This window comes from Mesoplodon bidens, assembly GCF_964165515.1.
Source record: "Mesoplodon bidens genome assembly, chromosome: 1".
Lineage (NCBI taxonomy): Eukaryota > Metazoa > Chordata > Mammalia > Artiodactyla > Ziphiidae > Mesoplodon > Mesoplodon bidens.
This window is the reverse complement of record NC_138176.1, coordinates 70,815,833-70,838,739: the sequence shown is the minus strand read 5'-3', so window position 1 is coordinate 70,838,739 and position 22,907 is coordinate 70,815,833. Positions and strand designations below refer to the sequence as shown.

At 47.4% G+C, this 22,907-nt stretch overlaps 2 protein-coding genes across 4 annotated transcripts in view; one reads left to right on the top strand and one right to left on the bottom strand.

Annotated features, from left to right (window-relative positions):
* The window catches only part of SLC9B1 (solute carrier family 9 member B1), a gene marked incomplete at its 5' end in the record, with an annotated part of 42,769 nt that extends 41,193 nt beyond the window's left edge, over positions 1–1,576 (top strand). Inside the window, one exon of the mRNA XM_081240646.1 lies at positions 1,342–1,576. Coding sequence (XP_081096772.1) covers positions 1,342–1,554 — 213 coding nt within the window. The 3' untranslated portion in view covers positions 1,555–1,576. The remainder of the gene's footprint in view (positions 1–1,341) is intronic.
* Positions 1,577–7,465: 5,889 nt separating this feature from the next.
* On the bottom strand, positions 7,466–20,608 carry LOC308617073 (uncharacterized protein). Of its 3 annotated transcripts, none has more exons than XM_081233742.1 (6): positions 20,233–20,608; positions 17,305–17,413; positions 14,278–14,481; positions 13,494–13,585; positions 10,025–10,141; positions 7,466–7,725 (listed from the first exon to the last, which is right to left on the bottom strand). In XM_081233742.1, the coding sequence occupies exons 1-6, from the start codon at positions 20,263–20,265 to the stop codon at positions 7,468–7,470; spliced, it is 813 nt and encodes a 270-aa protein (XP_081089868.1). In that variant the 5' UTR covers positions 20,266–20,608; the 3' UTR covers positions 7,466–7,467. The 3 variants fall into 3 exon arrangements, with proteins under 3 accessions (XP_081089868.1, XP_081089870.1, XP_081089869.1); XM_081233744.1 differs by having other exon boundaries at positions 7,636–7,725; positions 10,012–10,141; XM_081233743.1 differs by lacking the exons at positions 7,466–7,725; positions 10,025–10,141 and adding an exon at positions 12,726–13,221.
* Between the last annotated feature and the right edge of the window lie 2,299 nt (positions 20,609–22,907).

Genomic DNA, 22,907 nt, shown 5'->3' with positions numbered 1-22,907 from the left:
CTGAAGGTGAATGAACTTGGGGGTGGGGGGGAGGGAGCAGCAACTTTTTGCATGGGGAGGGGCTGGTTGTGGAGCTGCAGGATGCTCTGAGGAGCACTTTTCCTTTAGGTATCAGAGTGTGAGGTGGCAGATTTGCATTATATTTAAAACATTGTTTAAATCTTAAAAAAAAAAAACACCTTTTTTTCATTATAAAAAAAGAGTATATCTGAAAATTGGAATTTTTACATTTTGCTGAATATTGTAGAGCTAAGTGTTATGATTTTAAACTAGAGACACGTTGATTCTTTTTAAAATATATCTTTCCTATGCCTGCCACCCACTCTACCATACATGAATGCACATATATTATTTTTAATTATATATTTAATTTGTATGACTATTTGGTTGATGACTGAATCTCCCCACTAGATTATATAGGAAGGATAGGAACAGTGCTTGTTTTTTCTGTTATTCTTTTCCCCTACACTTAACACAGTGCCTAACATGCAGGAGGTACACAATAAATAAGCATTGCTTGCCTACAAGAATGAATGATGAATGAATGAAAGAGAGAGAGAAAAGCGAGACCTTGTAGTTTTGCTCTCTGGTTCAGTGATAAGGTATTGCTACTTATTGTCAGACTGTTTAACCTGGCAACATAATGTCTTGATTTCCTGAGATTTTCTCCATTGTTATTCCAAAACAGAAGCTTGTGAGTTTCCCTGCAACAAAACTCTCTATATGTCATGGTTAGAAAAGCAGGTCCTTGGGACCAGGCTGCCTATTTTGAATACCATGTTACTTGCCTATAACCTTAGGCAAGTTACTTTGTAACGTCTCAGTGCCCAGCGAATAGATTCCAAACCTCTTGTCAGTTTTACTGTATCACACTGCCTCCCAGTAGTAAGAACAAGAAGACAGACAACAAAATCCTAAAGAACCATAAAAAACCTTAGCATTTTGTGTTGTCTCATTGTAGCCAGGAACCTAGTGGTACATGGTAAAGGCAAATATGCAAAGCTCTGGTTTTAGGTGAACTCCTAAGGTTTTGAAAATAATGTGAGCACTCAAAAAATATATTTAAACAGGAGAAAGCTGAGATGACAAGAAAACAAAAACAGCCCCCAAATGTCTGCACACTGGTTTGTCACCTTTTCACTCTCTTTCCAGATATATTTGCTAGGAAGAGCATAGGATTGATGAGTCATTTATGAAAATTCTTCAACACTTTGTCTTGTCTTTTTTCTAGGAGTCTAGTGCTAGGTGTTATTTGTTTTAACAGGGCTATTTACTTTTACTGTATGTTAACTCCATTTAACATTTGTCTTTATGCCTCATCTTTTTCTCCTCTAAATGTAGGCTGTTTTAGGTCCCCTGGCTCTAGAAAGAGCAAGAATCAGTGCCCCCCATTTGGAACTATATTCGAAGGATGTGATGACAATAGCTTTTCTAGCCATCTTGATCACAGCTCCAAATGGAGCTCTAATTACTGGCATTCTGGGACCTAAAGTACTTACTCGTCATGATCCAAACAAAATGAATGTGGAATTAGCAGGATTAGAACTTCATTAAAAAGTTGATTTGCCAGCACCTGCCTGCTTCTCTGAATGAATTCTCTTACATGAGAGAAAAATTTTTAAGTACAAATATGTGGAGACTACACAGAACCAAGGAGTTAATAAATATATGATTTCACTACAGATGTTTCCTATGACTTTTTATTCCAAAGTTAATTTAATAAAAATAATATAAAATAGAATGTCTTGTTAGTATTTATGTATTTCAAGAACAAAGTAAATTTATAAATACCCTAGGAAAGTTTAAAGAACTCTATCAGGTTGGATTTACTGTCATAATGCAAACTAAGTCTAATAAAAAATTAAATGAACCTAATGACAGAAAGATAAGATAGTATAAGTCTCTAAATAGGAGGAGAACTCTCCATCAGGCTAGTAATTCAGTTAAAAAGATTACCAGAAAAAAGAAAAAAAATGACAAGAATAAAACACACCAAATTTAAGTGGGTCAACTAAATGCATTTTAAATTCTGGTTTTACTACAGTTTATACAGTGCTTTTCACCTGCATTCCCATCACTTGGCTACATAATTTGTGGGGCCCAGTGGAAAATAAAAATGTGGGGCCCCTTGTTTCAAAAACAGGAAAAAAGTGCAGTTAAAAGAATTAAAGTGTTTCCCTTTAGACTATTTTATTATGCACACAATATCATAAGAACAATAGTGACACATGAGTAACAACATACACTTACAAATTGTAAAAATAAACTTTTGGTGTCATGATTTATATAATACAACAAATAATACCTTATTAACATGATAGCTTGGCGATAAGATTTTCCTGGCTGCTCCTGTGCAAATTTGTGTATTAGGTTCATCAAAATTTATACTTTTAGCAACTCATTTTCAATCGATATAATGGAAAGTGACATCAGTTGCTCTTGACAAATGCACGATCACATTTTTGATAATTTATCATTTTGAGAAGGAACTTTCTGCTGATACAACCATTATTGGAGCTGTTAAGAGTATTTTACAAGCTGTGATCACATCAGGTCACAATAATCTGATAAATTATTTTGAAATACAAATTCTAGTACATCTAGGGCTGATGATTCTCTCAGAACGCTTTTTTCTAAAAAGATTTAACTCTTCATACAAATCAGTTTCATGTAAGCCTGAATTTAGTTTTAAATGTAAATGTATACACTGATACATTGTAAATGTATCAGTGTATACAATGATATTTTAATGTTTACTGTCTGACATTTCCTGTAACTTGTGGAGGTTATACCAGAAACCAAAAGTGGCTTCACGACTTGTATATAGTTCAATCACCTATTTATGCATTCTTTCACTATACCTTGAATTACAAGGGAAATTTATTTTGAAATTGTCTTCCTCTTTAATCATTGGTTCATCAAAGCTTGATAAGGATATAGTGTTTTTTACCATCAAATGTGACAACCTTTACATTTAATTTCTATTTATAAGCCTTTGGATATTTGTAGCATTACAATAGCTTTCAAAACCAGAGATTCTAAGTTCACTGAAGAGTTCTAATAACTCCTGGCATGCTGTATTGCAATGTCCATGTGTGCACTTCAATTCTGTAATAATTTACTGACAAAGTTTACTGCCTGAGCCCCTGCAGTTCCTACCCCGGCCCTCAGGCTTGAGAGTTAATGTTTATGTAGGTCCCCCAGGACAGGCTCCAGGGATAGAGTTCCTCATCTCTCCTAGTGTCTCTCACTGCTGCCACCATCACCACCAGCAACCCAGGCCTAGGTCCCAGCCACAGCCACCTCCTATCCAGGACCCCACAGTGCCCCAGGCCACCCCAGGCATATGTGTATGTGTGTAGCCCAGCAACCAAGCTAACTGCTTGGAGCACTGCCCACTGTGCCTGTGTGCACTGCAACCTGGCACATCCCATGTGCATACTCTGTTGTCCTGTCAGACGTCAATTACAAAGCACAAGTTCAAAGAAAAAAGTACTGACTTTCAAGATGGCGACAGCAAAGCATTAAACGAACTCCTTCTGAGAGTGGGATTCTGTGAGATTTGAGAGGTTGCACACCTGTGAAGCCAGCCATGATGACCATCCTGGCTAATATTTACTGAACTCCCCACATGCCAGACCTGGTGTAGGAACCCATGTAATCCTCACAACAATCCGATGAGGTCCTGCTATCATCCCCATTTTACAGATGGGGAAACTGAGCATCCTGAAGGTAAAATGACTTACCCAGGGTCACACAGCTAGCAAGTGGCAGTGTCTGCACACCCAGTCTGGCTCCAGAGCCAGTGCTCCTAACAGCTCAGTTGTACATTCTACTTCATTCTACAGCAGGAGGATTATCAACCACCTCTACTCTCAGAGTTCTCAGTGTCTCACCCACCACAGCCCATCCCTGCAGGCAGGCAGAGCTAGATGCCCAGCCCAGGTTTCTTGCCTCCCAGAGTGAACAGAGGAAAGAGTTCAGGCCAGAACTCCAACCTGCTCAGTCATAGATTCCGGTAATCATACCTAAGGGGCCTGCAGTGAGGATGCCCAAGAAAGATTTATTTAACTGTAGCCATGACCTATTAGGAAGTTCTGAAATCAATTTGGTGGGCTGTGCCCAACAGTTTTAAAATATGAAATAGAAAAGAAGACAAAGTGTCAGAGTGTACCCCTGAAGTAGCGTGACTATTGTTTTGCATGGGTTCGGTTTTAACTCTATTTGTATGTGCTGGGTCACACATCAATTCTATTTCTTTCTGTGCCTCCTTGAACACAAGTCCAGCTCAGTTAATTACGTTTCAGCTCTGCTGGCCAGGGGGCATACGCAGTACAGTTGTCACTCCTGCAGTCCGAGGGCACCGTGGTCTCGTTGTGAGCCCCATCACCCCCAGTGATTTGGTTTCCCCGGGGTACTTCATGCAGAGGCTGGGCCTGGAGCTGTGGAGGTACCCCTCCTGGAGGGCCTCAGTGACTGGATCTGGAGGGAGTCAGATTTCTGGGCCAAGACTTGGGTTGAGGAGGGTGGGGCAACTAGAAGGAGACACCACTGAGCTCCTGCATCTGGACCTCTCTGCATCTGGACTACCCCAATAGCATCATCCCCCACCGCAGCCCCATATCCCACCTAGGACAGTGGCATGGGGTCCTGCACTGCCAGCGCCCTGGAGGGGCGTGAGAAACCTAAACCCAAGCCAGAACCCATGGTGCCTGGTGAATGGAGTCACTTCAGCAAAGAGGCTCGGCCGTGGGGATGAGCATGAGACAGACGACACACTCAGCACCTGTCAGGTGGTCGATCAAGGTCTTATTGCCACCATGAGTCCCAGGACGGATCCTGGCAGAGCGGTTGTCAGGGACAACAGGCACATCCACATCCAGATCCCCTGCAGCTTGCAGGCCCTGTGCAGGGTGCCTTATAAGGCACAGCTCCTTGGTCCTGGCAGTGACCCCACCAGGTGTTGACATCCCCATTTTACAGAGCAGAAAACTGAGGCTCAAGGAGGAAACGCCTTGCTCAGAATCCCACAGCTGCTAAGTGGAGATAATATACGTCAGGGTGTGTTTGGGCATTCAGACTTGAAGTGTTAGACCCGGGCTAGTCCAGCTCCCTTGCAGCAAGTGGGGAAACAGAAATGAAAGGATGGGCTCCAGGCCCCGCAGGGTTTTGGAAGCAGAGCTGAGGCTAGAATCAACCTTGCCCACCATCCATGGGTAAAGTTTCCAACTGCACCCGAGGAGGCCCACCCTGCCTCTCTTAGGACCCGCCATTGCCTGCTTCTCTTGGTTTGGTGAAAAAGTCAGGGCCTCAGATCCTGGGACCTGGATATAGTTCAGGGGCCACCATCAATGTGCTGTGCAGCCTCCTGGGAGAAATCCACGTTTTCCTGCTGATAAAATGAAGGGGCGGAGCTTGGTGAGTTACACAGCCAGTGAGGCATGCGTGTTAGGGCTGTCAGATAAAATATGTGTCCAGTTAAAATTTTTTGAACGATTTTTCAGTATGTCCTCAATATTGCATGGGACATACTTATACTAAAAGTCATTGTTTATCTGAATTCAAATTTAACTAGTGTCCTGTATTTTTATTTGCTAAATCTGTCAGTCCTCTTCGTGGTCTAATTTGGATAATCTGGGTGTTCTTATTCAGCAAGATTCAGGGAGTGTGACTCTGAGCTGTAGGTAAATGTGGGACAGGGTAACTAGGGAGGGAGGGACTGAGTTGTTTGGAAAGAGGCAGATGACCATCCTCCTGCAAAGCAGCTACCAGTCCTGTAGGCCAATGCGGTTAAAGCAAAGAGCTGAATTTCCATAGGATACAGTTGTGATGGAAACCAAATCTGGCCCCCTTGCCAACAGCATCTCATCTCGGGCCAATTACTGGGCTCCTGTCTTTCCATAAATAAGTAAGTGGCTCAAGCAGAGCTGCCTTGCAAGGGCATTGGGTGCATTAAGTGAAATGTGTATAAAGCGCCAGGTACAGAGCAGGCTAGAGTAGCGGCTATCACCCCAGCTGAATGCTGCCATAAACAGTCTCGAAGACACTCCATCATGATCTGCTGAGCAGAGAGACGCTGGGCTCCTCCACAAGGACACCAGCCAGACTGCACACAAACCTCCACAGGGTCACAACAAGCTGGCTTCCTCCTCTAGAAATGGTGTCCACTGGGGCTTGCCCTCTGCCCTCCCATTTCTTCTCTAACTCCTTTTTCCTCACTAACCCAAACCAACTTTGCTCTGGGTGGTCCTGTTTTCACCTAAAATACATTTCCCAGCCTCCCTTGCAGCTGTCTTGGCCAAATGCCACCATCTTGGTCCCTGAGATACAAGTGAAAGTTCCTTTCTGAAAACTCTTCTAGAAAGTGGGGCTTTCTGGAAGCTCTTTGTAAAAGGAGGCTGACCAGCTGGAGCCTCCCTTTTGCCCTTCCCTTTGCCCCCACCATGCCTGGAGTGCAGAAGCAATGCTGGAGGTTGGAGAGCTACCCTGGGGGCAATGGATATACGCACAAGAGCCAGTGCTGGAGGGAACTGAGTAGAAAGAGGTGCTTGGGCCCCTCTGGGCAGCTGCTGTCCCTGTCCCTGCTACTCACTGCTGGACCTTTTGTTATGTGGTGAAGCCACTGTGGTCGGGTCTTTGCTTCAGGCAGGGAGACCTTGTCCCTGATGTCTACACCCATGTGTGTACAGGACCCACCATGACCCCTGCCCCCATTTTTAGCTGTATATCAATTAATAGCCTATAAAACCCTACAACAGCCCCGTAACAGACACAGCTGGTGCCCTACCCACATCCCTTGTCCTTGCTACCCCAGGGGCACACTGGCCAGCCTTCCAACTGCAGCGTACATTTCCCTGCTCAAGGCTCTTCTGGGCTCCTGTGCCCCACCCCCCTTGTCATCTGCACAGCAGGCTGGAAGGAAAAGGAATTGACCCTTCCTGGAAGCCATCCTCCAGCACTGATGGAAGGGAGTTGGTGGATAAATACCCCACCTGCCAGGCCACTGGGTGGGATGCTTTCAGGTATGGGTCCTACCCTGGCTCCCAGAATTTCCCTGGGGGTTCAGCCACAGTTTCTTGCTGATACCCTCTCATGTCTGTCCTCCCCTCCCTGTTTCATTTCCCCACTCCCCTACTTGGGATCACCTCCCAAACTACCTGCTTCATGCAGGTCCTGCTCTCAAGGTCAGCTTCCAGGGGACCTAAATTCATACAAGTTGATGGTGTTACTCCATCTTCATCCCATCCCTTGAGGCTGATGGGCAGCAGTACTGTCTTTATAATTCAGTAGAGGAAACCAAAGTGTCCAAGAGACTGAGCAGGAGAGGGACAGCTCAAAGTGTGCCAGAGACTCAGGGCTGCCGGGCACAGTGTGCTCTGCGAGCAGGTATGCACTGCACTCACTCTCTGTGCTTGCAGAGGCAGACACACTCCACCAACATTTTCCCAGATTAAAGCTGCTCAACTTTTAGTCCGTAGAAGGAACACTTACAGGGCAGACACTGCCAAGCCCCAGACAAAAGACAGATTGAGTCTGTTGTGCAAACACACATGCACAATTTATTTTTTCCTGGGTCAGTAGAGCCGTCCTGGCTGTCCCATCCACAGGACCCCAGGATCTTCCACTCTTCCTCCACTGAGGGAAATGAATCTTTGGAAGCTGACTCCCGTGTGTCCAGAATGCGTCCTGGGTTTCCGTCGGTGCAGGGGTGGGCACTGCTTTATGCTGCAGAGTTGGAAAGGGAGAGCAGACAGTTTACTGCCAGGAAAAAAGCTATGGAGCCCAAGGGCTCCTTCAGATGAAGCATGATCCATGCTTGCTCTGCTCATCTCAGACACTCCTGCAGAGACAACTGTACACTGGTCCTGGACAGAGAATTCGGAGAGGGTCCTGGAGAAGGGGGTCTGAGAGGAGGGCCCACCTGGTGCTCCACTGCACACAACTCAGGCTTAGGCAGGATGGCTGGGTCACATCATCAGCCCCAATTTATTCCCCAGTGTCACCATCTGAGACTTGGAGCTCTGTGAGGTCATAAAAATGTCTCCTGGAATTTCTGGCTTCCCAGCACCGAGCCCAGGACTCAGAGGATGTCTTTGGATGGAGTGAACCAAGTGAGTGGGCTGAGGGGAACCACAGGAAACAGAGGGTGGTGGGAGCAGAGAAGGAGCTGAACCCGCCAAACCACTTTCTGGACAATACTTGCCACCAGATGCATTGATAAATTTGGAGCCAGTGATCAGTAAATGTTTTCTAAAAGCCGGGTTTCCTTTACATTATACTGTCCAGGCACCACATCCAATGCCTTCCATCATGCCTTCCCCGGGAAGGACACCCACGTGAAAACACGTGGACATTAACCAACCCCCATAGCATCCTTCGTCTGCTCCCCAGAGCTGCCGCTGTCATGACTGCGGTAAATGGATCCAATTCACAAGAAAAGAAAAAGGCCACAGGGAGGGAGAGAGAGTTGGGGCCCATAGGCTACTCAACACTGGAGAACACACCTCCTACCTGCTTCCCACATCCAGTAGGAACCTGAGCCTGTGTAATCCTCCTTTCTTAGGAGCGCTCAAGCCTGGCCACCTCTCCCTAATCTCACTTAACACTATGTAAGGATAAAAATTCACATGGAATCTGCCAGGGCAAATGCTCTCAAGCGAGGATGGTGAGGAGAGGGCACGGGATGGAAAGAGGCCAAGTCTCCAAATTTCCAAAGCAGCAGGACCTGCTCCATCCGTCTCACTGCCAGGGCCCTTGGCCTTGAGGCTTCGCTATTTATAGAGCAGGGATGCTCCACCCTGTGCCCAGATGTGATGTGTTCTGGAGTCACTGCTTCACTGTGATGTGAAACCCCAGGTATCCCACCCAGCGTGAATCAGCAGGCGACTGGGGTGCTATCCCATTCGTAGCAAACAGACAAGCTGTCAGTGAACAAATCCATCTGATTCTCGCCTGCACAGTGCTGGTGGCCAGCCAGTAACGCACCAGTGAGGCTACACCAGGTCTGAAAGTACTGGCACCTGCCAGACTGATTGGTAAACAGCCACTGCCCAAGGGCCCCTAACTGCCCAGGAGCTGCCAAATCCAGCAACCAAGGGGGTTAAGGCCTGGTCCAGCAGGGGCCCCAGGGACCCTGCTCTCAGCTCATGGTCAGCCATGTCTCAAGAAATTCCCGTTGTTAATGACTTTTGACACTACCCCATTCATAAACAGATAGAAAATGGCTGGAAGGAAGTAGATGCAGGAAGATGCGAACAGTAAAAGCTTCTAGGGAGGGCAGGGAAGGGATCGGGCAGGGGAGTGGGGAGTGAAGGGGAATGCTCACATTTTATGTTTCCCCAAAAGGTCACGTTTAAATATTTTACAAGGAAATGGTATTCATGGCTTTTTCTTCAAAGAGGAGTGTTTGCACCAGGCCTGCACAGGACGCAGCCACGTATGCGCTCTATGCCCTCCCTCACCTCCTTGGCACATGCGGGGCTCCCTGCCTGCTGTGCCTCTGGCCCCTTCTTTGCCTCAGGAGTTTGGGACTGTCCTCTTGGGTCCTTCCTCTGTCAAGTCCTTCTAGAAGCCCACCTCCCATAGACAGAGAACTGCCTCCCAACTGAGCGCCCACAGCATCTTGTCCATGGAGGGCAGCTCTCCGCTGGGACACTGCACCCCGACAGTCTAGTGACTGAGGATCTGTCCACCTGATTAGAGCTTGAGGCCAGGGGCTTCTCCACCTCTTCAGCCCCTGGCGGTGCCCAGCTCAGGGCCTGGCACCCAGTGGGTGCTGGATTTAGGATCACAGTATCATCGTTCATCTCTGTACATCCCCCAGCACCCAGCACCAAACCTGGATGCACTGGCCATGTGGGAAGCATGCTGAGAAGTGAGGGACACAGGCATGGATAAGTGAATGGATAGGAACCTCTGGGCCTCGGTTTTATAGACCAGCGAGGACCTGGAGGGAGCATGCGTAGGGCCTGGGGAGAGGGGGAAAGGGACTGCCCCGGACGGCAGGCTCACTCGTGTCTATTACTCGCAGGCCGAAGTGGGACAGCATCAGGACCATGTTCAGGTTCTCAAACTCCTTCTCCAGGACGACCCCGTAGGTCTTCAGGCCGGCCAGCTCCACCTCCAGCCTCTGCTGCCGGTTCTAAAAGAACACCAAAGTGTTCAGGCAGCTAGCTCCAAGACTTTCCAATGGAATGAATGAAGTGAATAAATAAGTATATAAATATGTATATAAGTAAATGAGAAAGTAAATAGTAAATGAACAAGTAAATAAATAATTAAAAGTAAATAAGAATAGAACTACCATATGACCCAGCAATCCCACTACTAGGCATATACCCTGAGAAAACCATAATTCAAAAAGAGACATGCACCAAAATGTTCATTGCAGCTCTATTCACAATAGCCCGGAGATGGAAACAACCTAAGTGTCCAACATCGGATGAATGGATAAAGAAGATGTGGCACATATATACAATGGAATATTACTCAGCCATAAAAAGAAACGAAACTGAGCTATTTGTAATGAGGTGGATAGACCTCGAGTCTGTCATACAGAGTGAAGTAAGTCAGAAAGAGAAAGACAAATACCGGATGCTAACACATATATATGGAATTTAAAAAAAAATGTCATGAAGAACCTAGGGGTAAAACAGGAATAAAGACACAGACCTACTTGAGAATGGACTTGAGGATATGGGGAGGGGGAAGGGTAAGCTGTGACAAAGCGAGAGAGAGGCATGGACATATATACACTACCAAACGTAAAACAGATAGCTAGTGGGAAGCAGCCGCACAGCACAGGGAGGTCAGCTCGGTGCTTTGTGACCACCTAGAGGGGTGGGATAGGGAGAGTGGGAGGGAAGGAGACGCAAGAGGGAAGGGATGTGGGAACAGATGTATATGTATGACTGATTCACTTTGTTATAAAGCAGAAACTAATAATAAATAAATAAATAAATAAATAAAAGTAAATAAGTATATAAATAAATAGACCCCAAGTAGATAAGTAATCAAATAAATAATTAAACAAAGAGGGTCTTGCAGCTGCTCTTGTAGGGCACACACAGAATCCAAGAACATAGTCAACCTCCCTTTCCCACCTCCAATAAGTAAAAGAGATACCCCACTGACACAACCCCCACTTGTTAAAAATCCTATTACTTCGTGCTGGACCCTTTATATCACTCAGTATCTCACCCTCCTGCTGAGGATGTGTCCCCTCCTGGGAAGCGAGGTTCTGGGGTGTCAGTGGCCTGCCCCAGCCCCATGACCACAGAGGGGAGCCCAGACCCAGAACTGGGCCTGATTTCTGAGCCAGCCCTTCTCATGCTGCCAGCTGCAGGGCCCTGGGGGCCAGGATGACATGGGGCAGCCCCAGGGCAAGGGCTGGGTGTGCAGTGGGTGGGCTCCCACCCTGGAGAAGGCTTGACTGTGTGCCCCGCCCTCGGCCCCTCCCAGCATCCCTGGGAGGCAGGCGTGGTTGTCTTCCTCTAAGATGTGGGCTGGGAGCTCGGTGAGATGCCTTGCTAAGAAGGTCCCGGACAGTAAGGGACACCCCTCCCCACCCCAGCACACACTCTCCCTGCCGCCCAGGCTGCTAAGCGAGGAGCCCTGGCAGGGCTGATTTCCAGGGACCTATATCAGGGGGGTCATTACACGATGGCTTCAGATAACTGGGGTATTTCCTTTTTTTTTTTTTTTTTTTTTTAACATTCACTGTTCTTCAAAGTTCTTTAACAAAACTACACTCAAAGGAAACAGGAATTGCAGTGGAACTTTGGAGTGCACAGAAGTGTGGGATGAAGAGTCTGCTGGAGGCATTGGAGGGGACAGCCCCAGAGGGCGATGCCGTGACGCCCACTGGTACCCTGCCAGGTGGATCAGCTCATTTAATCGCTCATAACCACCCCATGGGGCAGACCTACTGTTCCCCCCAGTGGTGCATGGAGAGGCTGACAACCGGGGAGGTGAAGAAATGAAGAGGGGAGCCCGAGGCACACAGCTGGGGGCAGAGCCTGGATTCCAACCCCGAGAGCCTGTGCTCGGAACCACAGCGGATGCCACATCCTTTCTGGACCTCTTTAAGGCTTGTGCTTGTTAAGTAAGCATCAGACTTCTAGGAATCCCTCCCCAGGGAGCTCAAGGATGAGTGTAAAGACTGACAAGAGTGTTCACAGTGTTATTATAATATAATGATTGGATGTAGCCAAAATGCCCACCAACTGGGAAACGGGAATCCATTATGGTTCATCCACATAATGACGTATTTTGCAGCCATGAGAGGCAATTCATACAAGGACATCGGAGGAGACGTGAAAATGCTTACTTACCATGGAATGAAATGGCAACTGGAGGAATCAAATTGTGTGGTTTTTATTCCAATTTTTCCTTTGTCTCTGTCTCTCTTCCTACCTACCTACCTATCTCTACCTATTTAGATAAATACAGAGATACATAAATACATAGATAATATACAAATATATTTATCTATGTAAACAGATTTAGATATTTGTGGAAAACAAGACTAGAAGATGCTACACAAATGTTAATGATGCTTCTCTAATGATTGGATTTCATTTTTCTGAAAAATTTCAAAATTTCTTTTGAAATTTCAAAATTTTCTTCAAGGAATATAACTTAATTTCATAATCAGAATAAAATAACACATTCAAAAATTGTGACTTTTTGCACGGTTTCACCTCATCTTCTCTTTGCTTTCATCAAAACAGGTACCACCCATCAATGCATAAATGTGCACACACTTGCCAACTGAAAATTATTCACAATCCACACCAGGCAACCCTCCTTGTGGTATGTGGTCCAGACCACCTCTCATGCGAGCAGGGATGCTCGTCACACCCTAAGCTGTGGTCACGGAAGCTGGTGCAAACTGGGGCCCCCAACGGGGGGAGTGGGCCAGGGACATGCAGTGGGTAGAGAAGTAACAGGCCAAATGCCACGGGGCAGCGTGGATGAACACAGAGCCTTGAGTGAAGCAAGCACACAGCACAAGAAGGCTCACAGCACAATTTCTCTACATTGAAAACACAAACACTCTGTATTTTACAAGAATATACGGGCTTCCCTGGTGGTGCAGTGGTTGAGAATCCACCTGCCAATGCAGGGGACACGGGTTCGTGCCCCAGTCTGGGAAGATCCCACATGCCGTGGAGAGGCTGGGCCCGTGAGCCATGGCTGCTGAGCCTGTGCGTCCGGAGCCTGTGCTCCGCAACGGGAGAGGCCACAACAGTGAGAGGCCCGCGTACCACAAAAAATAAATAAATAAATAAATAAATAAATAAAAGAATATATAACAAGTATGCTCTAGCAGGAATGGTGGGGAGGCGAGTGGCACCTTGGTTTGTGATGCGTTATTTCAATCGGACCACATGGTCTTCTTCCCCTGCTTCCCGACCCCCCCAGGTAGGGCCCTGAGCTGAGTAATGGGGCTACAGAAGTGGGACTGGGCGCTTCCCTCCCGAGAGCCTCACCTGGAACTCCAGCAGCTGCCTCTGCAGGGCCTCCTGCTCTGCTTGAGCTCTTTCTAAAGTCTTCCTCAGCTCTCTGAACTCAAATTCTTTGACTGGGAGGAAAGGGGAGAGAAGGCATCTTTATCTGTTCTTTCCATCAAAAACCTCCCCTTCTGTTTGCACTGCACCTCACACAGGCAACAGCTGGGACCCTGACGTGTACAGGGCGTCCTCAAAACCCTTTTTAATATTGCCTATTTCATTCTCTGATAATATAAAGGACACCTATCCATTGGGGGAAATAAGAAAGGAATAAAGAAAGGAATAAAGAAAGGAATAGAGAAAAACAGCACCTTCCTCTTGCCTGCCAGTGGTAACCACTGTTAACATTTGCACAGATTCACATATGTATAATTTTATAAATATAGTTGAGATCGTAGGGAAGTGATGAAGAACATGGGTCTTGGAACCCATCCCATCTCAGCTCACTATCTATACAACCATGGGCAAGTTACTTAACCTCTCCGTGCTGCACTTTTCTCATCTTTAAAAGGAGGTGATACTATAACCGACCTCACAATTAAAAGGTAATTTGTATAAACTTCTTAGACTTGTGCCTGGCTTACCGGAAGCCCTCAGTTATTTCCCATCTGTTTATTATCTTTACTTATTGTTATTCTCGTAGTTGCAACCTTTCCTTTTTTGTTCCACTTAATATAACCTATTATGTAGGTTGCTCTTACTAGGATTATAAAACCCCATAGTCACCAAAGTTATTAGGGAGTTGTAGAACTTGACTACTCACTTTTCAGAAGTTTAAAGATGAACTCTTGCAAGAAACGTAAGTCAAGTGAAGCAAAACTTGTCTCTGGAATCAGGCCTCTGAGTGGAAGTGGATCAGGGCACTCAGCTTCCTCCTCTGAGTACCCTTTGTTCAAATTCTGACCTACCTCTCCCTCCAGAGGCTCCAGATGCTTCAAGCACTCAGCAGAATCTTTTTCAAATTCCCCTAAAAAGCAAAGAAATCCCGTGTCAAAGGTCAGCCCCTTGAGCATAAGATGAGTGGCTCCTCTGGGTCTGGCCCTCTGTCCAGATATGGGCAAGCCCGTCCCTTCCGAACCCCAGTCCCTGCGCCAGGCCCCCAGATGTACAAGAAGAATGTACTGGGACCAGTGCCAGATGGAGGGCAGCAAGGGAGGCTTCCTGGAAGAGGGGGTCCTTGACTGAGATGGGTATCTTTTTTCCAAACCACTTCGTTGAGATCTAAATCACATACCATACAATTTACCCATTAAAAGTATATAATTAAGTGGTTTCTAGTATATTCAGATATGTGCAGTCACCACCACAATCATTTTTAGAACATATTCAACACCTCTCCAAGAAAACCCTGGTTCCATTTAGCCATCACCCCCCATCCCCCACCCTCCCTCAGCCTTAGGCAACCACTAACCTGCTTTCTGTCTCTCCAGATTTCCCTATTCTGGACATTTCATATCCAGGAAATCATACAATCTGTGGTCCTTTGTGACTGGACTTTTAACTTACCATGTTTGTTTTCAAGGTTCACCTACATTATAGTGCATATCAGTACCTCACTCCTCTTCAGGCTGAATAATATTCCACTGCACGAATGGGCCGTATTTTGTTTATCTATTTATCAGTTGATGGATGTTTGGGTTGTTTCCACTTTGGGGCTACTATGAATAATGTTGTCATGTACATTCATAATATTGTGTGAACATATAGATTTCGTTCTCTTGGGTAAATACCTAGGAGTGGAATTGCTGGGTCATATAGTAACTTTAAATTTTTGAGGAACTGCCAGACTGTTTTCCAAAGTGGCTGCCCTATTTGACATTCCCACCAGCAGTAAATCAGGTTGTGATTCCTCCATATCCTCCCCAGCACTTGCTATTATTCACCTTTTTGATAGGGTTTTGAAGGATGAATAGGAGTGAGACCCAGTACACAGAGGTGGGAAGGCCATTCCTGGAGAAGGGCAGCTTGAGGGGAGATGAAAAGAAATTGCAGAGCAGGGAGCTACAGGGAACCATTAGCAGTTTGAGATTCCTGGAAAGTAAGGGGGGAGGTAGGGAGTTGCTTATCCACTACAGCCCCCAAGCTCATAATAATAACACAGTGGACACCCAGAGTGTGCCAGGCATCACAGGATTAACTCATTTCCTTACGACCGCCCTGTGAGGTCAGTATTATTATCATTATTCCCAATTTTGCACTTGAAAAAATGAAGACAGTGGGCAGACAGTTCACCCAAGGTGATAAAGGCAGTAAGTGGCAGAGCAGGGATTCAAACTCAGGGCCTTAATGGTGACAGGCTGCTGCCCACCTACGCTGTCACCAAGGCGGGGATGACTGTTGTCACCACAGAAAGGAGACATCAAGTATTAAACTGCCAGAGCCTCCTATGGAGGCAGAAGGCACCCTAGTGGCTGCCCAGGAATGGGGAGTGACTGCTCACGGGGATGGGTTCCGTTGCGGTGATGAAAGTGCTCTAAACTTAACTGCAGTGGTGGTTGCACATATCTGTGAATATACTGAAAACTACTTTCCATGGGTGAGTTTTATGGTGTGTGAATTAGATCCCAATAACACTGTAAAAACAAAGAGCTCTGGGACCTTGCCCCATACCTGCTCCGCACCCTGGTTTTGCTGAGAGGGAGTGGAGAGCTGGGGAGGGGACCGCTCAGGTTCTTCTGGGGCGGTGACAGCAGAAGCAGGCGATCCCGGGGCTCACTCTCATCTCGAGGGGTTGGGGGGATCCCGGGCAACGAGAGCCCCATGAGATCCTGCTCTGAAAGGATGAGTGGCTAATGCCCCCTCCCATCGGGACCGAGACTCAGAGACCCAGAGATTCAGATACCGCAGCTGCTCAAAGCCCTGCTTTCCAATAATATCACAGCAATTAAGGCAGACATGGAAACGCTCTTGAGAGCCTGACTATTAACATAAAACTGGTAGGCGGTTTAGGGAGAAGACGAAGCAAGGTGTGCCCGTGTCTGTTTCCCTTTAAATAACTGCAAAGGCCCTCAGAGAGTTACATGGAATCAGAGCCACATGTATCTACAGCCTCATGGTCCCCTAGTACATGATTTTATAGATTTTGAAATGAGCTGTAATCCTCTCCAGCGGGTAATTTACACAGTGTAAGTCTAGGCATATGGAGTGCACACATTATACTCGATTTCAGGTAATGAGATTCATTTTTACTTTCATTGCCATTATTCACCTTCAACAAGACATTACTGAAGACAGTTTATTTCCTTACAAACCCCAGACAAAGGTGAGCCTCCTGTACATTTGTAAATTCCCTCATCAAATGTTTATTGCGACTCTACTATGGGCAAGAGATATGTCCTAAACCACATGGCTCCTTCCTTCCAGGAGAGCAGACGTGTGTGTGTGTGTGTGTGTGTGTGCGCGCGCGCACGCGCGTGTGCACGCACGCAGTCATGACTGTGTGTGAGTGTGTCGTGTCTCTGCGTGGATGTGCACACACACATGCTGCAGGGTGATGGTGACAACAGCAGGGGATGATCATTACTAAGCAGAGGGTACATGTCACACCCTCAGGAGCCCCCCACCCCATGTCTGAAACCAGGAAAGACTTCCTGGGGGAGGTGACATCTCAGCTGAACCAGGCCTGCACACGGCTCTGATCTCCGTCTTCAGAAGAGCCCTGTGAGGCGGGCGATTTCAACCTTACTTTACAGATGAGGTAGTGGAAGCACAGAGAGGTTAAGTAACTGGCCCCAGACCGCTCAGCAAGCACGGTGCTGAGAAGGGGCTGCACTGACCAGAGGCTGGTTACCTGTGAGGTTCTGCAGGTGCTGCTTCCCCAGCAGGTGCTCCCGCTTGTTATGCAGGGAACTGAAGAACTGCCTGCAGGTCCGACAGTACAGGTCATCATTCTCATCCCCCTGTGGACGGAGACGGTTTCTGGTGAGCAGGGAGGAGGCGGGGTCCCGCCTTCTCTGAGCATAAAATTAGCTTAAAACGGCAGATGGGCTTCAGGTGGGCCAGGCTGGGTCTTGCTGGTCCTTTTTTCACCTGTGAGATCGCTGGCCGGGTTGAGGCTTTTCTGAGCACAGCTGAGAATTTCAACTCATCCCAAGGCCGCTGTCACCGAGTGAGAGAGAAAGTGTTACGAGTGTGGCAAAGAGGGTACGACAGGGAGGTTTTGAGAATTGGCGGTCTTGTCTGAGTCCACAGTCAATTCTGAGTTTTTCACATTTTCAAAGAGTTTGCTTTGAAAACATGAACAAAATGAACTCTGTGACTAAATGACAAAGATGTGTCCTTTTATCAAAATACATATGTACTAACCTGTAGGTGCTCATATATCCATGGACTATTCTGGAAGATGCACTAGAAACTGGTCATAGTGGATGCCTTGGGATGCAGGGATAGGGCGGGGGAGTGAGGGACTGGGGTTCTGGGCACAGAACCCACCTCTCATTGTACACTTTTGTGCACTGTTCGCATTTATTTTTTTTTTTACCATGCACTTGTATTATTTTAAAAAGAAAAACAGTTAATTAAAAAAAAACATAGAGATGTATGTATTTGCTTACATTTAGTTCAGAGACGTAAAAACTCCCCAAGCTCTGACAAGAGATGGTTCCTGTCACAGACTTGAAGGGTCCCCTGCTGCCCCGAGAGCTGGCGGGGAACTGACCATGCTCAGGACGCTCTGCCACTCACTCTGCTTCTCAGGAATCCTCTCCCACATCAGAGGGGCACTCCTTCAGCCCAAAGATGTGCCCCCAACTGGAAGAGTGTCTGTAGGGTGTCTTCTGCACCCTCTGTGAGGCTTGCCTCTGCCTCTCACTAAATGAGCAGAAAGACCAGCTAAGAGAGGCCGGGAGCGAGGGGGCCCCAGGGAGCTCCACAGCGGGAAGATGGGGAGGGCTGGCAGAAGGAGGGGGCTCATCAGGAGGGAACTTCACGGAGGAGAGAGAGGCCACTGCCGAGAAAGGGCCCCAAATGCTCGTCAAGGCCGGTGCCAAGACATCAGAGCAAACATCCAAGCTGCACGTACACCTCAACAAAAAATTCCATCCTCTCACTTTTGCATACAGAAATATATCATTATTGTAAAATTAATCGCACATAGCCCAGGGTGGTGGGGCTGAGCCTTTTAGGTTTGGTGACCTTTTGAACAATTATGGGAGGGACCCAAAACTCATTCAGGTAATCCCTAGTACAAATCCTTTCACAACCTGAAGCCAAGACTAGCAACCACGGTCAAGAGAAAATGAATCACAAGGCACCCAAGAAAAAGTGTCCAAGAAAAACGATAGCCAGGAACCATTTACCCTATTTCTCCATTAAAGTGTGAGGTCTTCATCTATGAGAAATCAGTGCATGTCTCCCTTCAAATTCAACTAGAGCAACTGCACTTTCATTGGGTACCAGGCACTGAGCTACTGGCCCTTGGCCTCTTGGCTTCATGCCCCTGCATTACCAGGTATTAACAGGGCAGCCCCATAAAGAGTGTGACAGACGGTCCCACCTACACTGGTGGACAGAGATATGAGACATGAAACAATACCAGTGACTAATATTTTCAGTCCAGGCATGGACACTGCATGACTGTCGGCTCTTACATCATTCACAGTCATGTTCTGAGCTATATTTTGTTATGAGGAAGGCCAGCCTCAGACTTAAAGGTACTTGACTAAGGTCACAGAATGGGTGAGGAAGAAAGGCAAGGATCTAAAAAAGCATGGTGCCTGCTGGCAGCCCTCCATGGTGGGTGGGGGACATGGTGGGTAGGGAGATGGACGCCAGGTCATGGAAGGCAATGGGGAGCCAGCGCAGGCTCCAGGGAGAGGATGGCTGGGTTGGTGGGAGAGTAGCTGGCTGCGCAGAGCAGACCCCTTCAGGGGGAGGGGCTGCCGGCAGGAACTCCACTTATGTGGCTCCTTTCATAGCGGCTCCAGCCTGGGCCACAGAGGGCTGACCTTTCATGTGGACAATGGATTCAGGAAGTCCTTTGCCCTCTGTCTCAAATCATTTTCTAATGATAAAAGGTGGTGTACATCAAACAATGTTTAAAGCTGTTATAAATGCATGTTGAAAGTAACAGAAAAGGGGGGGTGTAAAGTGAAAAGTAAAAGGTACCCAACTCCCATTTCTACTCACTGTACTACAAGAACTCCTTGTGTAGCCTTCCAGAACGTTTCAATGTAAACACATCTGCCCCTTAAGATTCACTTTCAATTGTTCTTCATTTGTTAAATATATATATTTCATCATCAATTAAATTCAAAGGGGAAACACCTACAAATTACACCTTAGCTCAGACCACCTGACCACCCTGGTCCCCACTGCCCTGTCCTCGATCCCATATGCATACTGTCTGCTCCAGGCCTCCTGAACTGCTCAGAGCCCCACTCACACACTGGGCTGCTTCCCATCCCCGGGCCTTTGCAATTCTTTTTTCCCCAGCCTAGAGCTCCCTCTGTGCTTCATTTCCATCCGGCCAGCATTTCCTCTAGGAATTTCCCATTTCTTCTTCACGAGCATCATCTCAGAATCACCTGCCTTGAGACTGACTCGCCCAGAGTCAGGGGCCGCTCTCACCGTGCACGTGTCTCCATCACAGCAGATCCTGGTGTGAAGTGTTGCACACTTGCCAGTTTCCCCTGCACAGGAACCGGGAGGCTGTGCTTCACCCACCTCTGCATCCTCAGCCTGGTCTCCCACCTCCCACTGAGCTGGGCTCAGTACATACTTGTCCAAGGAACACACAAAGAAAGGCCTCCATAAGGGACTGATGTGTGAGCCACACTTCAGCAATGCATGAAATCCTGTGCCCGGATGCTGTGGTTTCCTGGGGCTGCCACAACCAACTACCACTAACTGGATGGCTTAAAACAACAGAGGTTTATTCTCTCATAGTTCCGGAGGCCAGAAGTCTGAAATCAGCCTTACTAGACCAAAATTAAGGTGTGGGCAGGGCTTCGTTCCCTCTGGAGGTTCTGGGGACAATCTGTTCTTGCCTCTTCCAGCCTCTTCTGGTGGCTGATGGCTTCCTTAGCTCGCGGCAGCAGCACTCCAATCTCTGCCAGTGGTCACACGGCTTCCTCCTCTTCTGTGTCAAGTGTCCCTCTCCCTCCCTCTTGTAGGGACACTTGTGACTGCATAATTCCCCTCCCTCAAGATCTTAACTTAGATCACAACTTCAAAGACCGACCCGTTTTTTTGCCATATAAGGTAGCATTCACAGGCCCCGAGGATTAGGACCCAGATATCCTTTGGGAGGGACCATTTCTCAGCCGCCCACACCAAATGAGGGTGATTATTTTAAAACCACATCCCCCTGCCCGCCCCCCCCAGCGAATACTTACATCAACTGCTGAGAAGTCAAGGCCCTCGCTCTCAAATTCACATCCTAGTGTACCTGTTCCTGATGGAGAAAAAAACAGCGTCATTTTGCAAAACATCTATCTCAGAAAAGGCCTCAGCCTTATTGCAGAAGCATCAACTCAAGGGTCAGAAGCGCCTTCTGAGGCTGGAAAGATTTATCCTAAGAGGTCTCCATGCTTCCTGCTGGAGGATCAGTGCTTGAGTTCAGCTGCTCAATTTCAATAGAGGTCTGAAAATCCCTTATTATAAACCAAGAGGAAAAAGCAGATACCTCTGACTTCAGTTTAAACCTCTGGCCAGGTACGGAATGAAGATGAGAGAGAAACAAGGAAAAACATAAACAATTCATTTTTTATTAGCATGGCAGAATCTAGTGGTATTTTTTAAATTATTATATTTTTATATAGTAAACTTTTAAAATTTACTGTGTTTTAAATAAGACAGAAATACATCTTATTTAAAAACCAAGCTCTCTTGGAGTGGCCTTTCTTTGTAACACGCCAGCTTGTCATGTGATGACGATCTACAAATAATCACAAAAATAAGAAGGCAGCAGAACTCCAGCATGGCTGAAGGATTAAGCACGATGCAGTGTTCTCTGCGAAGTCTGACACAGCATTCTTAGGGAGAAAAATATGAACAGGGAATGACAGCTGCTCGTGGGGAGACCCTTAGCCAGAGGTCTCAGGGCACAATCGGCTTAGCTTTGACATTCACATCAGGACCAGAGCCCTCACAGCTCCCTCAGAACCATCCGACACCCCACTCTGCTAATACTAATTATATGCTAGACCAGTGGTTTTCAATGGATTATTTTTATCTGCAGGTGCTTGACTGAAAACAAATGTTAAGTGGAAACCCAAGAAATACAATGGGCCGGAGTGGAGCTGCCTGTGGACCAACTCAGCCCTCTGCTTGTTTTTTTGTTTTGTTTTTTGTTTTTTTGTGGTACGCGGGCCTCTCACTGTTGTGGCCTCTCCCGTTGTGGAGCACAGGCTCCGGACGCGCAGGCTCAGCGGCCATGGCTCACGGGCCCAGCCGCTCCGCGGCATGTGGGATCTTCCCGGACCGGGGCACGAACCCGTGTCCCCTGCATTGGCAGGCGGACTCTCAACCACTGCGCCACCAGGGAAGCCCCCCTCTGCTTGTTTTTGTAATTAAGTTTTACTGGCATACAGCCTCACCCATTCATTAACATATCGTCTATGGCTGCTTTCCTGCTAAAACCATAGAGTTGAGTGGTTGCAACATAGACTACAGGGTCCACAGAGAGTAAAGTATTATCTAGTCCTTTACAGAAGTTTGCAGATACTCTCTCTGGATGAAGCTGTGGTGGAGGGGGGAGGCTCATGCCCCAGTGCAAAGGGTATGAAGCACGAATACTTACTGAACTTGCTGTGTGCCAGGCACTGAGCACCAAGCTCCTATGGTTTAACTCGTTTGATCAGCACCAGGCCCTGTGCAGGAGGTCCTATTACAGCCCGACTTTCTATATGAGTAAACTGAGGCACTAAATGCTTTAGTGATTTGTGCAAGGTGGCAGAGCCAGGATTTGGACCCAGGCATTTGGACCGCTGAGCCCACACCTGACCACTATGGAGGCAGCGCTCAGCCAGGCCCAGGCGGGAGTGAGAAGTGGCAAAGTGGAGAGCTGATGGGCTCTGCCGGGATGCTAGTCAGCCCCCAGCATGGAGAGTACAGGAAGAACCCTCGGGATGGACAGTGACGGACCCCGCACCACTGGTGAGGACAACCCACACTGCCCTGAGGCCATGTGCCCATTGGAGGGGAACGTGCCATGGGTGGGGTGGCAGCCCTAAGTCTGAATGTAAACTGGGCCTCTGGTGGGCACTGCAGTTGATACAGCTTCCAGTAAGGATGGTAAAGACGGTGAACGAGAAGCGACCTCCATGGTGAAGGCAGGGTCAGCAGATAATAAATGGAGTTCGCGTCTCTGCCTTAGGCCTGCACCCCCAGAGGCACACTCTGAGACAAGGATTTTGGTGCAAGCGGGGGTTTTTTTGGACAGTGATCTCAGGA

Coding starts and splice junctions, on each gene's coding strand:
- LOC308617073 (XM_081233742.1), bottom strand. CDS start 20,265: ATGGAGGCCTTTCTTTGTGTGTTCCTTGGACAA. Junction 14,482..17,304: donor GCACCTGCAGAACCTCACAG/GTAACCAGCCTC, acceptor TTTGCTTTTTAG/GGGAATTTGAAAAAGATTCT. Junction 13,586..14,277: donor CATCTTTAAACTTCTGAAAA/GTGAGTAGTCAA, acceptor CTTTCCTCCCAG/TCAAAGAATTTGAGTTCAGA.